Source organism: Lineus longissimus, chromosome 5 (genome assembly GCF_910592395.1).
Source record: "Lineus longissimus chromosome 5, tnLinLong1.2, whole genome shotgun sequence".
In the NCBI taxonomy this organism is placed as follows: Eukaryota; Metazoa; Nemertea; class Pilidiophora; order Heteronemertea; family Lineidae; genus Lineus; species Lineus longissimus.
In genome coordinates this window covers 11,677,526-11,693,173 of record NC_088312.1, presented here as the reverse complement: position 1 = coordinate 11,693,173, position 15,648 = coordinate 11,677,526, and the positions used below count along the sequence as shown (strand labels likewise).

General features: G+C 42.4%; 1 protein-coding gene across 5 annotated transcripts in view; it reads right to left on the bottom strand.

Moving 5' to 3' along the window:
• Positions 1-6,009: 6,009 nt before the first annotated feature.
• The window catches only part of LOC135488759 (calcium-activated chloride channel regulator 4A-like), a 28,618-nt gene continuing 18,979 nt past the window's right edge, over positions 6,010-15,648 (bottom strand). For 2 of the 5 annotated variants that reach the window (XM_064773547.1, XM_064773548.1), the window contains 6 exons: positions 13,257-13,493; positions 12,810-12,989; positions 12,112-12,226; positions 11,431-11,595; positions 10,801-11,019; positions 6,010-9,195 (listed from right to left, as the gene is read on the bottom strand). In XM_064773547.1, coding sequence (XP_064629617.1) covers positions 8,540-9,195; positions 10,801-11,019; positions 11,431-11,595; positions 12,112-12,226; positions 12,810-12,989; positions 13,257-13,493 — 1,572 coding nt within the window. In that variant the 3' untranslated portion in view covers positions 6,010-8,539. The remainder of the gene's footprint in view (positions 9,196-10,800; positions 11,020-11,430; positions 11,596-12,111; positions 12,227-12,809; positions 12,990-13,256; positions 13,494-15,648) is intronic. The other 3 variants (XR_010447045.1, XR_010447043.1, XR_010447044.1) reach the window with 3 other exon arrangements.

The window sequence follows — 15,648 nt, the reverse complement described above, 5'->3', positions numbered from 1 at the left end:
TGAGAAGGGACGCAGATGGGAACCATTTTACTGACACTTCTCTTAATAACTGAATGGTTTCATTCTCCTATCCAACCAGTAAATAAACGGTCTTAACTTCTGCACTGGACATATTATACACCTCCAGAAATGCACAATCACTCTGTCTGCAATGTGGAATTAGCATACTAGAAGGGCCTTCTGTGCTAGCATATTAGTCTATTTTCACGCCGTTCATTATAGACATAGGTTTTAAGGCCAAACTACTCGATATGGGAAGTTCTCGATTTCTTCGTTTCTCTGTTTCTCTGTTTATTAATACCCTGACTGGACAGCCAGCAGCTTGGTTTATAATAACATCGGTCATTTGAGCTGTTTGATGACGCATTCTTCTGAAGACGTATACTCAAAAAGAAGACCTGCACATTGCGACACATTTTGCTCTCATTTTCACAAGATTCCCCAAGTTTTCAACTGACAATCTAAATTTATCTTCATTCCAAACAAACTATAACAAACATGGTGGTGTTGTGATTATTTCTGACATAGATAAATATTAAAGCATAATGGAAAACTCATACGTGCATTGAGAATGACGCGCGTGAAAATCACACGGAAAATCAGATAAGTCCAGAAGATGTGTAGGGCTTGCAAAGTGGCCAACAAGGCATTCATGGTTGTGAACGCGGCTGGTAGGGGTGGAGGGATAACATCAGCAATCTCAAAGAATGAGGAATTCAATACCCTGCAATGGCACACAAAATAAGAGCGATTATTGGTTTTTAAAATAAGTAAATAAACTTGAAGTAAATTTTACAATAAAATAATTGAAAATTTCAATTCGAACAGATCTTTTTTGCAAATAGTCACGAATGATATGTTCGATCAAAGGGCAAGTGGCCATTGAGATCACCTCTACCCACAGACATTGCTAATGGTAGGCCTAGAAACTGTCTCTGCCTTGGCCTAATCACACCTGGAAAGTTGGTTGCATTACCAAGCTGCAACAGGAGTATATTAACTTGGTTGAGATTTCAGGACAAAATACCAAATATGTGCCTATGAGTTATGAGTTAACCTTTCTGACCCTCAAAGAAGATCATTGCCAGCCAGACAAGAAAAACCTATGCATGTGCTAAAAATCAGGAAGTGACTATTTCCGATTGCTCACCCATAATCAAGGTATGCATGTGACCAGTTGAAATGTAGGTCATATCAATGTATGATGATGTAATTCGTGGTCATTTTATGTACCCATGGCATTAATAGGTCAAATGAAATGTATGGTACTTAGATGTTCGTTTCAAGCATGTTCATCACATCATATCCCCATGATATGAATTAGGTCAAATGATAGGTATGGTAATTAGATTTGCCATGTATATGGCATATCTAATTACCATGACATGAATATAGGTCAAATGTAATGTATGGTAGTTGTGTAATGTATGGTAGTTAGATGTTGATTACATGTAGTCATTCATTCCATGCACCCGATATGAATTAGGTGGCAATCAGGGAAGTAGTCAGGCGACATGTGGAAACTGGTTAATCTGATCAGACTCATCTTTCATTTCCACTGTTGGCAAGCAAGGATTAATTAAAACCGAACTTCAAAGAAATCAAATTGGTTGTTTGTGTTCCTGAGCCCCAAAATGATGCACAAAAAACATTTATGAACACTTTGACTAAATCCACAATGGCAATCTCGGACCCTAAAGAGTTTCCAATGAAAAAACAAAATCACTAAATACACGTGTACCTTCTAAATGGAAAAAAATCTTCGTTTAAGCCTTAATACAACGATTATATCCAAAATGTGCCAAACAACTTCTGTTTAAACCTAATTCCTAATTTCACAAATAAAAAGATTCATAGAAAGCTAACAACTACCGATAATTGGCAAAGCTGCGACCTACTTTTCCATCAGCGGAAATTTTTTTCCTTTTTTGGCAAAAAGTAGGTCAGTCAGCTGAGGGAATGAGAGACAATGGCGTTTCTTTTTTCTTGGATTTTGAAGGACCTAACAGTAGCAACGAGCTACACAACTAAAATGCTGCGAGAATTGGGGACTGTTCACGACTGAGAAGACTGTTGTTACCAAGTTGAAAAAAAAGTGCAGCAGAGAATGACTCCAAGACGAGACTGCCCCCTGGAATGATGATAGATACACTGAGGAACTGCAATACTTTCTTTGATCAGAATTTTAGCGAACCTACACAGGAAGTGTTAGGATTAGGGAGAAGTTGGTTGAACTACAGGGTGGCCCAGAATTATTTTCCCTCACACAATGGATACACAATACAATTCTATTGTTCAAAGGAAAATAATTCTGGGTCACCCTGTAGTTTGCCTTAATCCGCTGGAACCAAACATGCATACATGGACGCCATAATACGTCAAACATGTTCCAGGAATCAAGGCAAACTTGGTTGAAAGCAACTTGGTTTGACAAACATCTGAAGCTGCCTGTCGCATCACATAAGTTAGATAATTACGCTTTTTTGAAAATGACAGGGATAATATTAATGTCAAATCAATGTTCTCCACAGGGTTTGCTCAAGGTAGGGTGATACCCTTGACTTTCATGACGTTTTAGCAGTGTGCAAGACAAGGTAGGGTGGCCAGCAATTTGAGGTAGGGTGGCCCTATGGGAACCCTCTACAAAGTTCTAGAGGAAGGTAGGGTGGCTCTTCCAAGGTAGGGTGGTGAGCTGCCAAGGTAGGGTGGGCCACCCTGACAAATAGCCTTGTGGAGAACACTGCAAATGTGTCTCTAGTCCAAGTTTACCCAACTGCATGGCCACACCTGCAACAGCAACACCCCTGCCGATTTCTGAGCGCAAAATATTCCAGTCTGGGAATGTGTTCTTAGCAGCCATCATTACATCATATTACTCTCAGAAAGGTTGTGCAAGAAAGCATTGGTCAGGTGCATTGCAGGCTTCAGCAGTCGTTGAAAGGTCAGGTCCGCTCCCGAACTTGTGTACATTTGGGGCATGCTGGAAATGTAGTTCTGCTTTCCATAGGTGGCAGCAGTGGTGAATTTTTGCACCACAAATAATACATAATAGAACCCCTATTAGGAAACCTAAGTCAGCATATTCTAAAAAGACACTGATGTTGGTCCAAAATGGTTCATTCTCATTCAATTATCCATATAATAAGGACATTTTTCTTTTTCAAGTGAAGCATTTGTCCGTCTTAAGGATGCTTTGTATAGAGAGGGTCTATTGTTAATTGCACTTGGTGTTGTAGTATGGGGTTACACGAGAGTAAACTGTGAAATGGTGCAAGAATTTGCTCATTTTCTAGCCGTAGACTGAAAAATCGCGTTTGCTGCCTGAATTTAATGGTTAATGCATCACAATGCCAAAATCACAAGAATAAAGCGCTCATGTAAATGTCAGTCTACAGCTTGCTTGCTGCAAACGGATTGTATTCCAGCAGTCCTCTTTGTAAACAAGTTAGTGAAAATAGACCTTCTTCTCATGTAGCCAGAGAGAGGGTTAGCAGACAACAGGGAGGAGATAGAAATGCCCCTCAGTAGTTTGTGTTTGGATTTTTTGACAATTTAGTTGATCTTGATTAATTCCCTATTGGACACAGGATATTATAGTAAAATGCCCAGGGGACATTGTGCTCACGTGGGTTAGCATATTACACAAGAGTGAATAGATGATGTTCTCAGCTACTGCTGGTATCCTATTTCGGTTATTTTTCATTGAATATTGGCCAAGATGGATGACATTAGGTTGATAAGTAGGTAATGATACCTCACCCTAGGTTTTCATCAATATAATAAGACATTGAAAGCCCAGAATGTAGGTCAGACCGCAATGTTAATGGTCATGGATTAAACTGTTTAAGGGTTGACCATAGCTACCGCAATTTTGGCTAGACCTCCAAATCCTAGAGCAATTCGAACTCTTTCAAAACGCTCATTTCAAGGGATGGAATCTGTTCTTTGTTTTTCAGACAACAGCCTCCAGGGTTTTATATGAGCATTTATTACATTTTGAAGGACTTCTAATTGCTTTATGATTTCAAGTTCTAGCCGAAATGGCGGTACCTGTGGTCAACCCTTAATTGGTATGTCATGTTGTCATGAGACATCCCCCACATCAAGTTTGAAATTTCCAGTCCCGGTCCCGAGCAAATGTGCCATAATTGTCGTCGAACGTACCTACGTATGACCGACAAGGAGGACGACGTACATGAGCTCACTTTCAAGGACTAAAAACTCCAATGTAATGAAGGAATGAAATGGTCCATGGACTATCTGCTCGCACAGGGCTGTACGGCAAATGAAGATGAATGAAATGAGTAAGGTGTTTGAATGTTGACATGAACGGCCGGTGTAACATCTGTGGTTGTTTCCCATGTGTCAGTGTTTCCAAACAATAGGCAGCTAGAGAGACCATGACTTTTCAATAGGGGGAAACACAGAAAAACTTGTCAATCTATCTTTTAGCGTTCCCAAACAATGAGGGGAAACACTCAAAAATAGAAACACTCAAAAACATTACACCGGGTTTACATAGGTCAAACTGTCGTGTGTGACGTCCGACAGTGTGACGTCATTTGTCATGCATGATATAAAGAAAGATTGAGTCATTTTCAACACGCGCTCTAAACATAGGATTCACTTTACACCATGACACCCATACCATTGTGACATGTCATGTTTCTAATGTGATCACACTTGTTTTTCATGACATGAAATAGCCCAATGAAAACTTGCACGTCTTGAAAATCACTGGAATCTTCTGACCCGACAGTTTCATCACCACTTCCCCCACTGATTTTAAAGAGAATGCAAAGCTATCTTCCATGCAGAAACCAGTAACAGACCATCCGCAGGAACTTCACAGACAGTAACAAGTCAGTGCGCAGAATCCTGAACCCAGATGTATACCAAGACAAAATGACAACATGACACCTATATAAACCCAGTCTAAGGTGGCAGATCAAAACCCTGCACCTGATATAATAGTGGAACTTCCACTACAGAAAACTCCGCTGTGCGCCCGAGTTTATTCTGATTCCACTAGCGGATCTCCTGGTTAAATAGGCCCGGAGCTATTAACACCGGGTTTATTATACCCGACGATCATCGGTGGGGTGCGCCCGAGTTTATTCTGATTCCACTAGCGGATCTCCTGGTTAAATAGGCCCGGAGCTATTAACACCGGGTTTATTATACCCGACGATCATCGGTGGGTTACGCACGCAGTTCCAGATCGGCACCGGAGTTTGCTGTAGTGGAATACTAATAACACAGGAGATAAAAGTTGTATAGATTCGGCAATAGGTGGCACGCCGATCGCTTAATACAACTGCGCACGGCGCATGCTGGAAAATATCTGTCACCAAGTATATATGCAAGCCAGTAGTGGAACACGAACCAAGAAATATCCGGGTTTATTTACATCCGGAGAGCCTCCGGATCTAGTTACACCGGGTTTAAAATATGTAGTGGAAGTAAGACTTATGACACTGGATTATCTATGACATGCATGTGTTACTCCTTTGTACAGTATTAGTATACAATTGTGACATCATCAACAGGATGTGGTCCAAGTAGGCAATCACATGATTCCCATTAGAAGCTCATGACCTAAGCATATGATTCTTGCTTGCATTGTTCATAAGATGTAGCCTTATGATAGGCCTTTGACACCACCTCACTTTCCGGTAAACAGCTTTTTTTCCACCGGTATCCACCACAGTTTTCCTGAGGTCACCTGACCTAGAGCAGAGAATCTGAGAAAATTGCTTAAAGGACATGCCATATTGTACAAGAGCTTACAGGCAAATTATGCCATTTGACCTTGTTGATCTTGGGGCATGAGTCAGAACAAAAACCTCAGGCATAATGTATGGTCATTTTACAAGAGTTCCCCGAGGAGATCCTTTGATGATATATAGCAGAAAGGGGCGCCTGCAAGAATCGTACCTCTTTGCTAGGAATCAATTTATGCAAAAGGTTGTTAGTATAGCACACTATATTATCAAGATAAGATTAAAATATGCTTTATAATTTTATTGAGATGAATTTACAATAGTAGGAGGAGGATGAAATATAAAGGCATTTGAGTAAGAAGGTGTAGTATATGTGAGCGTTGCCGTGCGTGAGTGTTCCGCTTACAACAGATAAGAAACTGATGTTTGGTCTGCGCTCGATCCTCGAGCCTCCGGTAAATGCTGAGGAGAGAAAAATAAATGAGTATTTCTGATGACTTGGATCGATGACGTCAATTAATAAAATATTATCCAGTGATTGTGTTCTCGAGCAGATTATATCGAACGTATCTTGAAAATTTTTCACAAGGCTTCATCAGAAATAAACTCACTTATCCTCTATATATTGAATATGACCTTGAATCTATCAGTCCCATGACACCGATCTCTATGGATTAATCCCCGGCTACTGTCTAACACTACAAGAGATAGAGTGTACTAGAGGACTATGCATTCCTTTTATTAGTCACAGAAGTTTACATGATATGTACATTACAGTGTATCTGTCAAGTTTTTGGCGATCTATGATATCAAGAGAAAGCTATCAAAGGTATCAACTTGTTTGAGAAAAGTAATCATATCGATCACAATGTTCCTTTCGCCGTTTGCCTCAAACATTCTCCGACACTTTTTGCGAAACTCCGTTATCAAAATTCGTCTCGGAGAAATTGAAGTGTTTCCCTTCAGAGAATGCGATTATTCATGGAAAAGGACATGATGCCAGCAAATCAGATGATACCGTTTCAATTTATTTCATGTTTTTGTTACTCGATCATGGTCACTGGCAATTCTAGTTTGACACTAAAATACAATTGGTTGGAATATATAGATATTGGTTAATTTAATAAAACCAGAACAAAATTGTAGATTGCTCATTATCTGACGGGTTAGAAAGTTATGATGTTCAATTCGATATTAAGAAACTAAGGGTCAGTAAAACTCCAAGAACATCTAAATGTTCGCGTCATACCTGTAGCATTCTATTTACTATGTATTTCAAATGGCAACTTATTTTTAGGGCATCCAGAGTCTGAAGTTACGGATAATGAACTACAGAATTACTGACGCCCTCTGTTCTTAACTCCTATCTCAACCACAGAAAAACCGGTGTTATCCGCGCAAAAGGCGTTTTGTTACATGTGTTTACATGTGCCATTTTAGCATCGTGCCTAGAATAAATTGATCATCTAGTTGAGTGAATTTGTTCATGTTTTCCAATTAACACAGCCATCCATTCCTTCGAATAGACAAGCCTAAAAACTGGCAATTTTATTTGATAGATGCAATGAAATGGCGGTATTATCCCAGCATACAGTAATTGAAAATTGTATCAGTTTCTCTTGACAGTTTTATTGCTGAATTAAAGTATCCCGATACTCCTCGCAAAATATTGCTTACTTACGTACAGGCAATTAAAATACTTTATTAGGCAAGTTGAAAAATATTTTAGATCTGATAATCATACTTTTAGTTTTATTTCAATTAATTGAAGATACACAAATTAATTTCTTCCAAACCTTGCTGATCTCTTGGAGTAAAGAGCGAACATTAGGTTAGGTTTCAAATGTCCACCAATTCAAAATCAATTTGCTTTAGAATCGCCTCATCTTTGACTGTTTAAACTTAATAAAAACGCACTTTACTGTTCTGGGTACTTACTTTCTTGATATGCGACAGCATGCAATATGAATCACGCCTATGGTGGACGTGTCGGAGCCGGAAGGATATGTTGCTGATGAAAGTGGTGAAGAAAGCATTAAGTAAAGTGGTCTATCTTTGGTGACAGATACATTAGCGATATACGCTAGCTTCGGAGTTCTAACAACACTGGTTGGGACGGCCTACATGATAAGTATGCATGGTCGGGGCAGTTCAGTGTGACGGACGCACAGAAAGAAAGGGGACGTACTTCGAAGGCGAAAAAAACCCAGACCACCATTGACCCAATCTGTCAATCATGAACTTACCTACATCGTTATCGTCCAATGAATAGTGATTGGAATTAACACAATGCCAGCATAACTCTCAGCTGTCTGTTGATGTTGAATACAATGGATAAATCCTTTGTGATATCTATCTGGTGGGCTTGGCCTAAGCCTAATATGTGTCGGTCGCATAGGTTCGCACCGAGAGATGTTAGAAATCCGAATCTAGAGTATTTCGTTGTGCGTGCATAGGATATCTCAGAGAAAGCATAAACAAATAAACAATTACAAAATATAGTATATTTCTCCTCCTTTTTGAATAGAAACGCGTGATACAAGATTCGACAGTTTGTCCTTATCATACTTAAAACTAGAGTTAGCTGATGCCTTGCTCAATTTGTCCCCAACGGCCTTCAACTTTGACTTCCTCTGATCTCTTCTAATCTTTTATCATAAACATTTGGTTTTTCGGGGATGATAGAAAATAAGGTTTCTGTGTCGAGGCACATTTTACAATCACAAGTTGGTAGACATTATTCGTGATCGAGATGCCTGACAATGCGATAGGCGTTCGCGTTGGCGTTTCGGAGGCTTTGCGACGCTGTATCTGGTCTATAGCCCTTCATATTTCCTTCTTAACTCTTGAACATTGATACCCATGTTGTCATAGGAATTATACAGTGGTGGTGGTTCGAGTCCTTCCAGCCCGACATTATCGTAATTAGAAGCTGCTGCCCCCTGTCCTCCATAGAAAGCCTGCGGTGAGCTCGGTCTTGGCACCTGCTGTCCCACATGGTAAACATCACACACAATTTGCGGTGGGTTTGAGTTTGATTCTTCCAGCCCAAGGTTGATGACACCTTCCGACTGGTCTGTTGGAGGTGTCTTCTTCTTCCTGCAGTAACAGACAACCCCAACGACCACTGCAATACAAATGACAGCGCCAATACCCACACAAATGAGTATGATGAGCAGTGTCGAAGGCGAAGGTTCGTTTGCAATTGCAATCACATCCCCATTTGAAAACTTGGTTGGAAGAGTCATGGAAAGGCTGATGATGTTTGATGGATCGCCCTCGTTTCCCACTTCATCGATTGCACGGATAGCTAAGAAGTATGTTGCGGTCTTGCTGTAGTCAGTCATGTCTATCTTATGCTTCTCTTCGTTACCAGCATTTTTCGGGGTTCCTTCTAAATAGATCCGAGAACTGTTCTCAAATCGTTCACTGATCTCTTCGAAGGTTCCAATGCGGAGGTCATAGGTCATGTCTGAAGAAAGGAGCACCATTTACGATTAAATGAATTGACGTTGATCAGATTGCCTAGATTGCAGTCTTCCGTTCAATGTCCAGGCGACCGCTGATGTTACAGTTCCGTCATCTGCGCACGATTGAAATGTCTACTTAGGTCCAAGATAGAGTTTTGCAACAAACTCATCAGTGATATCAAATGATCATGACCAGACAGACCGGCCTGGCCTGTCCCACTTCAAGGTGTACAGTGGACCGGAGCCTATTCAATTGGCTAATGACCAGGCTGCTCACCATGGAAGTATGCGCTATATCTTTCTTTCATTTTTGTTATTCATATGGTTGTATGTGTCATATTTTTTACATTTTTATACATTTAACATAGCATTCAGTTCTTTTCCACATTTACGGGGTGTTTCAATAAAGAGGAAACCGAGATTAACTCTTTCGCTACCACAGGGTTTTAGCAGTGTACCTTACCCCTGGCCCGCACCCGGTATCGACCGGGCGGCCTTGATCCCAAGTTGGCATTAGCATATCTTATTGACAACATCTTTATTACATTGAGTGCAGTGCTGTCATTTTATTTATTAGGTGTTACCAACCAAAAACGTATAGGGACTCTGGTGAACCATAGAACTTGTGGAAAATTTAGTAGTACAGATTACTGCAGGCCAACAGAAAACGGTGAACGGACCCGGTACATACCGGGTACGGTATTTATTTCCTAATGATGTCCTCTTTCTCATGACAACTAGAAATCCAATTTACCCTCACAGTTGACTGAGCACGAATAGATAGATGTTTTGGTAATGATCGAACCTTGTTTGCCCAGTGCAGGGCATTTGTTCGGCCTCCAAATTATGCAATCCTCTGCATGTTTTTTTTCATTGCACACTCCTTAAAAGTTGGAAAGGTTGCTCATTTTCTCACAACAGCAAAATGCAACTTACAATTGAGCAGCGTGTGTTTGTGGTAAAATAGTGATTGAGGACTGGAAGCCTCCAGCAAGTAGCAGATGCATTTGGTGCAATCAACCATGAGATTGAGTGGCCACCAATATCCCCTGACCTCACCCCCTGTGATTTTGTTATGGGGACATCTTGAGAACCAAGTTAACAAGTCGCCCCAACATGATTTTAATGACCCATGTGCCAGAACCTTCGCTGCAGTTGAGACCTTAAGAGGACAGAGGGGCGTAATCCGAAATGCATTGAGAGCAATGAGAACCAGAGCTGAAGTTTGTGTTGAAAGAAATGAGGGGCATGTCGAAGGACACTGGGGTTAGGTTGAGACAGGAATAAGTACCCAGATGTTAAATCAATGAATGAAAATGTTGCTGAGGACACACTGGTCTTTCTTCTTTGTCGGAGTTACGCTGCGGTAAATATGGTGGAAGACCAGTTCTGACATGGTTGATTGAACTGCTTTGTGCTCAGTCATCACCGACAGAAAATTGGATTTCTTGGTGTCATAAGAAAGACATCATTAGGTAATAAATGGTGGTTGCCAATTTCCAAAATATTCAGCCATGTCCAAGAAAAATAACAAATTAATCTCGGTTTCCTTTTCTTGAAACACACTGTACATTGAATATAATAGCAAACAACAGCATTTCACTTACTGCTACTTTGGCTGACGTCGTCACCAACAGCAGTCCAGTTCAGGGTCACCTTGACCTTTTTGGTATCAAGGAGGACAAGTTGCAGGTTTCTTATCCGTGGTGGGGGTAGGACATCCGTTGGAGTGGGGGAAGATGGTTCTTCGACTCTCAGTTCACCAACGCTCGCAACGCGCTGTATTGGCCCAACCGTTTGGTACGTGGTCACAGGTTCAGTTGGGCCTGTTGAAAAAGGAATTGTCCAAAGTTGTTGTGCTATTAGAAACTCTATCTCTCAGCCTATTGTCAAATAGATATGTTTCAATAAGCTGAAACGTTTTACCGACATGCTGAATGTCTGCAAACTCCTTGAGAGTCTCTTTCATTCATGGGGAACAAAAGAAAGTTCTGGGGAGAGGCACCTCTTGCCCTTTGCCAAACACGTTGAGATCATCCTTATCATGACAATATGAACTGGGATGTACACTTATACACTGAAGTATCTCAAATCTGGTTTCAATAGACCTTCATATACTGTACTTCGCAAGTCTTCCCGGGCAAGTCTCATTTTCTAGGAAAACAAACATTCGCCATGTGAAAATAACTGTCCCTGGTAACAACTTTTGTTCAGCAGATTTACGACAATTTTCCTACCTGTTCCGATGATTGGAGCACTAGACGCCTTGCTGTACTCGGCAATCTCGCCCGTGTTCTCGGGATTATCAACAAGTATGGTGACACTGTAGCGACCCCTCGCGTTAAGCAGGGACCTCCCGAACTCAAGTGAATAGATGCCATCGTTTGCTTCAAGGTCAATGCCTGGAAGATATCAGACAAGTATAGCTGAAGGAAACAATGCAATGGTAATTAACTACTTCAATGATATGCAGAGAGGAAATCTATCGTGCATCTGTCCTCACACACCATCAGAATTGTATCAGTAGGATGAGGGACTCCGCCGGCCATAGTTTCGGAAGCTTGTTGATTAGGCTGTCCCTCACTTTTGGAGTGGTGTTGATCGGCAGTAGGCCGAGAGGTTCTTCCGGTCATGTTTCGGGAGAAAAATGGCGCCTTACTGTTGGCGTGGTGTCAGTAAGCAGAGGAGTTTTGCCGGCCATTTTTTGAGATGGAAACCTGACATTTCCGACGACCACTTTGCTTTATATACATGTAGTTGCATGAGTAGCCCAAGGGTTCTGCCAGCCATGGTGCATATAAGATATCAGCAGCTGTCGTATTTCAGCGTAATGCAGTGAATGACAGAGTCATATTAGCGGTTTAACTGCAAAAGTATTATGTTAGTCGAACACATTTTCATTTCTTTTCAGTACTTACCAAAGCCCTTGTCTTGGAGATCCACATGAAGAGTTTGCAACAGTCCGTCAAAACTACGGCCTGAAATAGCTGCAGTAACCTTTAAGCCAATGACAGGGGTATAACCCCTGGACACCTTAGAAAGGAAATGCAATCTATATTAGCATTTATGGAGTCTGATAATACAAATCATACAAATAGGCCTAATGAAGGCGTAGAAGTAGAAAATGTCCCCCTGAAAAAGTATCCGGCCCCGTTGTATTGTGACGGATGATGGTTTGTGGTTCTATACTATATAGAGGCAATGACTCTCAATGCCTTAGAGTGCAAAACAACATAATAGAATGGGAATTCGATGCGACCAGAGACTCCCGTGAACCTTGACCTCCTGCCTAATACTGACTGACCAGGTTGTAATGCATGTAGAAGGTCAGGGGAGAAAACGGCAATTTCGGTGCTTTCTTGCCCCGACGATAATGTGTATTTTGATACATCGTATTCGGTATATAAGAGAAATAATTAAAATCAAACTATGAGAGAAACAATTGTAATTATTTCTCTAATATACTGACAGCTGTGTGTTTAGCAGTCCAGCTTACCTTTCTACTTATGACTACTATAACCCAAAGCTGTAAGATGATGAATGATGATGATGACGATAATATCATTGATATTCTGTTCATTCCGTGTTCGTCTGAAACAAAAGAGAGTATACCAACCTGTGCAAAGACAGACGTCTGTGCGTCTAAACCAGATGCAAGGGTATTGTTGTCGCCTCCGAACCAAGACTTGATACTTATTGGCTCAGCATCCTCCTCTTCGCCAACTGGCTTCGAGAGTACGTTAACAGAGACTACCGTCGTTTTGTTTGAAGTTGCTGTATATTTCCATTCGCCTTTCTGAAGTAAAAGTGTTATTGTAAAGATAACGGTGATACATGTAAAATAGAATCACCGAAACTTTGCAAGAATCATTAGGATGACGGATGACTTTTTAGCACTCCTGATTAGCACAGATTAGCAGCGAAGTTTCTCGAACTGCGCTTCTCAGGCCGCCTGCAAGTGTAACATGTTCGAATGTTTCCCATATCCCAATATGCAGCTGTTACTGCCAATGTATTGAACAGTTACGTGTAGTGCAGCATATCACACAAAGCATGAGCTTACCATTGCAGTTCCAGGAATGTTTATCTGAATAACCTGATTAATCCTGTCCACTCGATACTTCGCGGTGTCATTCTTGTCGATGACTGACCCATTGGGGGTCTCAAGACGAACCTCGACCACAGCATATTGAGACAAATAGTTGAATGTGATGGTAGTGTCCTTGCCAATGGTGAAGTCGATAGCAAATTTACCCTGCAGTGCTTTCGTCTTTTCCAAATTGTTTGCAGAACTCACGACCTGAAAAAATGATTGGACCCATATATCACAAAATGACGAAGCCAAATTCTAACGATGATGAGTCCAAATCTCTGTCAATGGTTGGCCCATCTTGACACACAAGCCCAGAGATCACAAGGCTATTCCTACTCTGTTGGGCCTTCCTATCGTGGCCGAGGGGAGTTTTGACTTGAAAAAATGTGGAGATTGTTTCCTTGCAATTTGATCATCGATCACGCAAAGTCCAAGATATTCTTGATGCAATTCAACGTGTTCAATTGGGATTGAGGATGAGAGGGCGACATTCACCCAAGTTGTCCGATTGTTATGTCATGACCTTCATGGCCTATGGGCGGTCTTGCTCCAACTAAACGAAGCTCCCATACACCCTGAGTGTACTTAAACCCCTCGAGCGAGTGATCACTTTGTCATTTTGTGTCATTCAAACTTACCTATGGAACACTTTTGCATGTTACTCCATTTGGGCTCAAACACAAGAGTATCCCTTTAATTTTCTAAAGGGAGAACTGAGTTAACAGCTCGGCCGCCAGGCGGCGCCCTGACCGATCCCGCGAGATCGCGCCGATCTCATGCCGCCATATTCAGTCTTTACTCTTGTGCTTCTACGAAGCACATCGTTTTTTCAAAGCTGCCGTGAATTCGATTTAAAACCAAATTCAACCAGTCTAGACGATTTTTGGGTTCATTCACCTACGGAGTAGACCGCCAAACTAATCTTGGCATTAGTATTGTCCAGTCTATTTAATTATAGACATTTTCTTAGCTAGCTTAGTCGACCCGGCTCCATTATTTTGATCTTGGTAGGGTAGAGTTAAGTAGGCTATTCTCCGCTCTATTGTAATAAACAAGACTCAGATCGATTGCAATAGTGTTTAATTCAAGTAGGCATGTTTTCCTTTCCATTAATTATTGCGTCCTTTCTGGCCTACTTGGGGTTCCCAGTGTTTTTATTGTCATTGGTACCATTTTTTATATGGCGTACCCCTCCGACGGCATCCTTTGTCTCACCACAAAGGAATGCGTCTGGTGGCGGGAAACGGGCCGCGAAGACGCCTAAACCCTCTTCCGGTTCCGTTTCCGGGCATATAACCCGGAGGTCTAGCAAACCTCCCGCCACCAACCCTTCCGTCAGCCGAGTTCCGGTTCCGGCCGCGGCTGCGAAGGATGCGGGATCTGACATTATTAATGTATGTGGTCCCAAGGGAGACTTACATCCAATAAGTCTCCAAGGGTTTAATATACCCCGGACCTCAGGGAACCTTCCGGTTCCCCTGTCGTCCGCTCCCCCGAGTACAAGCCCTTTGTACCCGCGGGAGCACCCTGCTTCCGGTCCGCCGATTGCAGTTCCGGTTACTGACGCGGGTTCCCGTTTTTCAGTAACCGAAGACTCTACTGGGGGTTTTTCTCAGTCTTTACTGCGAAATAACCCCAGTCCTCACGGACACAGTAGAGTAGGGCCGGACCTTATAACGCCACCTCCGAAACGCCATGCGTCTTCGGTAACAGCGTTTCCGCCCTCCGTACCTCCTTCTAAAAGGGCTTCCGGTAGCTCCATACCGGCGAAGGAGTTACGGGCATTTCCGGTTTCGGACTTCGTCCTACCGGAAATGCAGGCACCTTCCTACGTTGGCCAACCTCTTGGGTGGAACCAACCGGAAGTGCCACCCCCTCCTCGTAGCAGAGGCGTCGTTCCCATGGAACGAGCTACGCAGAGAGGACATCTGAACTCTGGTTCAGAATATGGGCAATTTCCGCTTCCGGAAGACCCATTCGCCCGCACATACGGCTTCCAGGGTTCGCTTATGCGCTCACCCTCGCCTCAACCGCCCGTCGTTGAGAGAAGCCGCACGTCGGGTCCGGAACCCGAGTCGGGACAGCAACTGTCCCAGCTCATCCAGATGGTAGCAGGTCTTTCTGATAGACTCAGCCATCTGGAGCAGGGTTCCGGTTCCTCTGGTGCGCCTGGTCCCATCGGATACCCACCATCCGACTCCTCTATTTTAGAGGAATTTTCTGAGAACGAGAGTTCTCAGCCAGGCTACCGCTCCCCCAATCAGGAGGAGCTGTCACCAGAGGAGGCCAGTATCCTGTCGGATATGAGGACACTCAGATCCTTGATCAGAGCGTACCTCCCGCAGGATCTGTGCCCTACCCC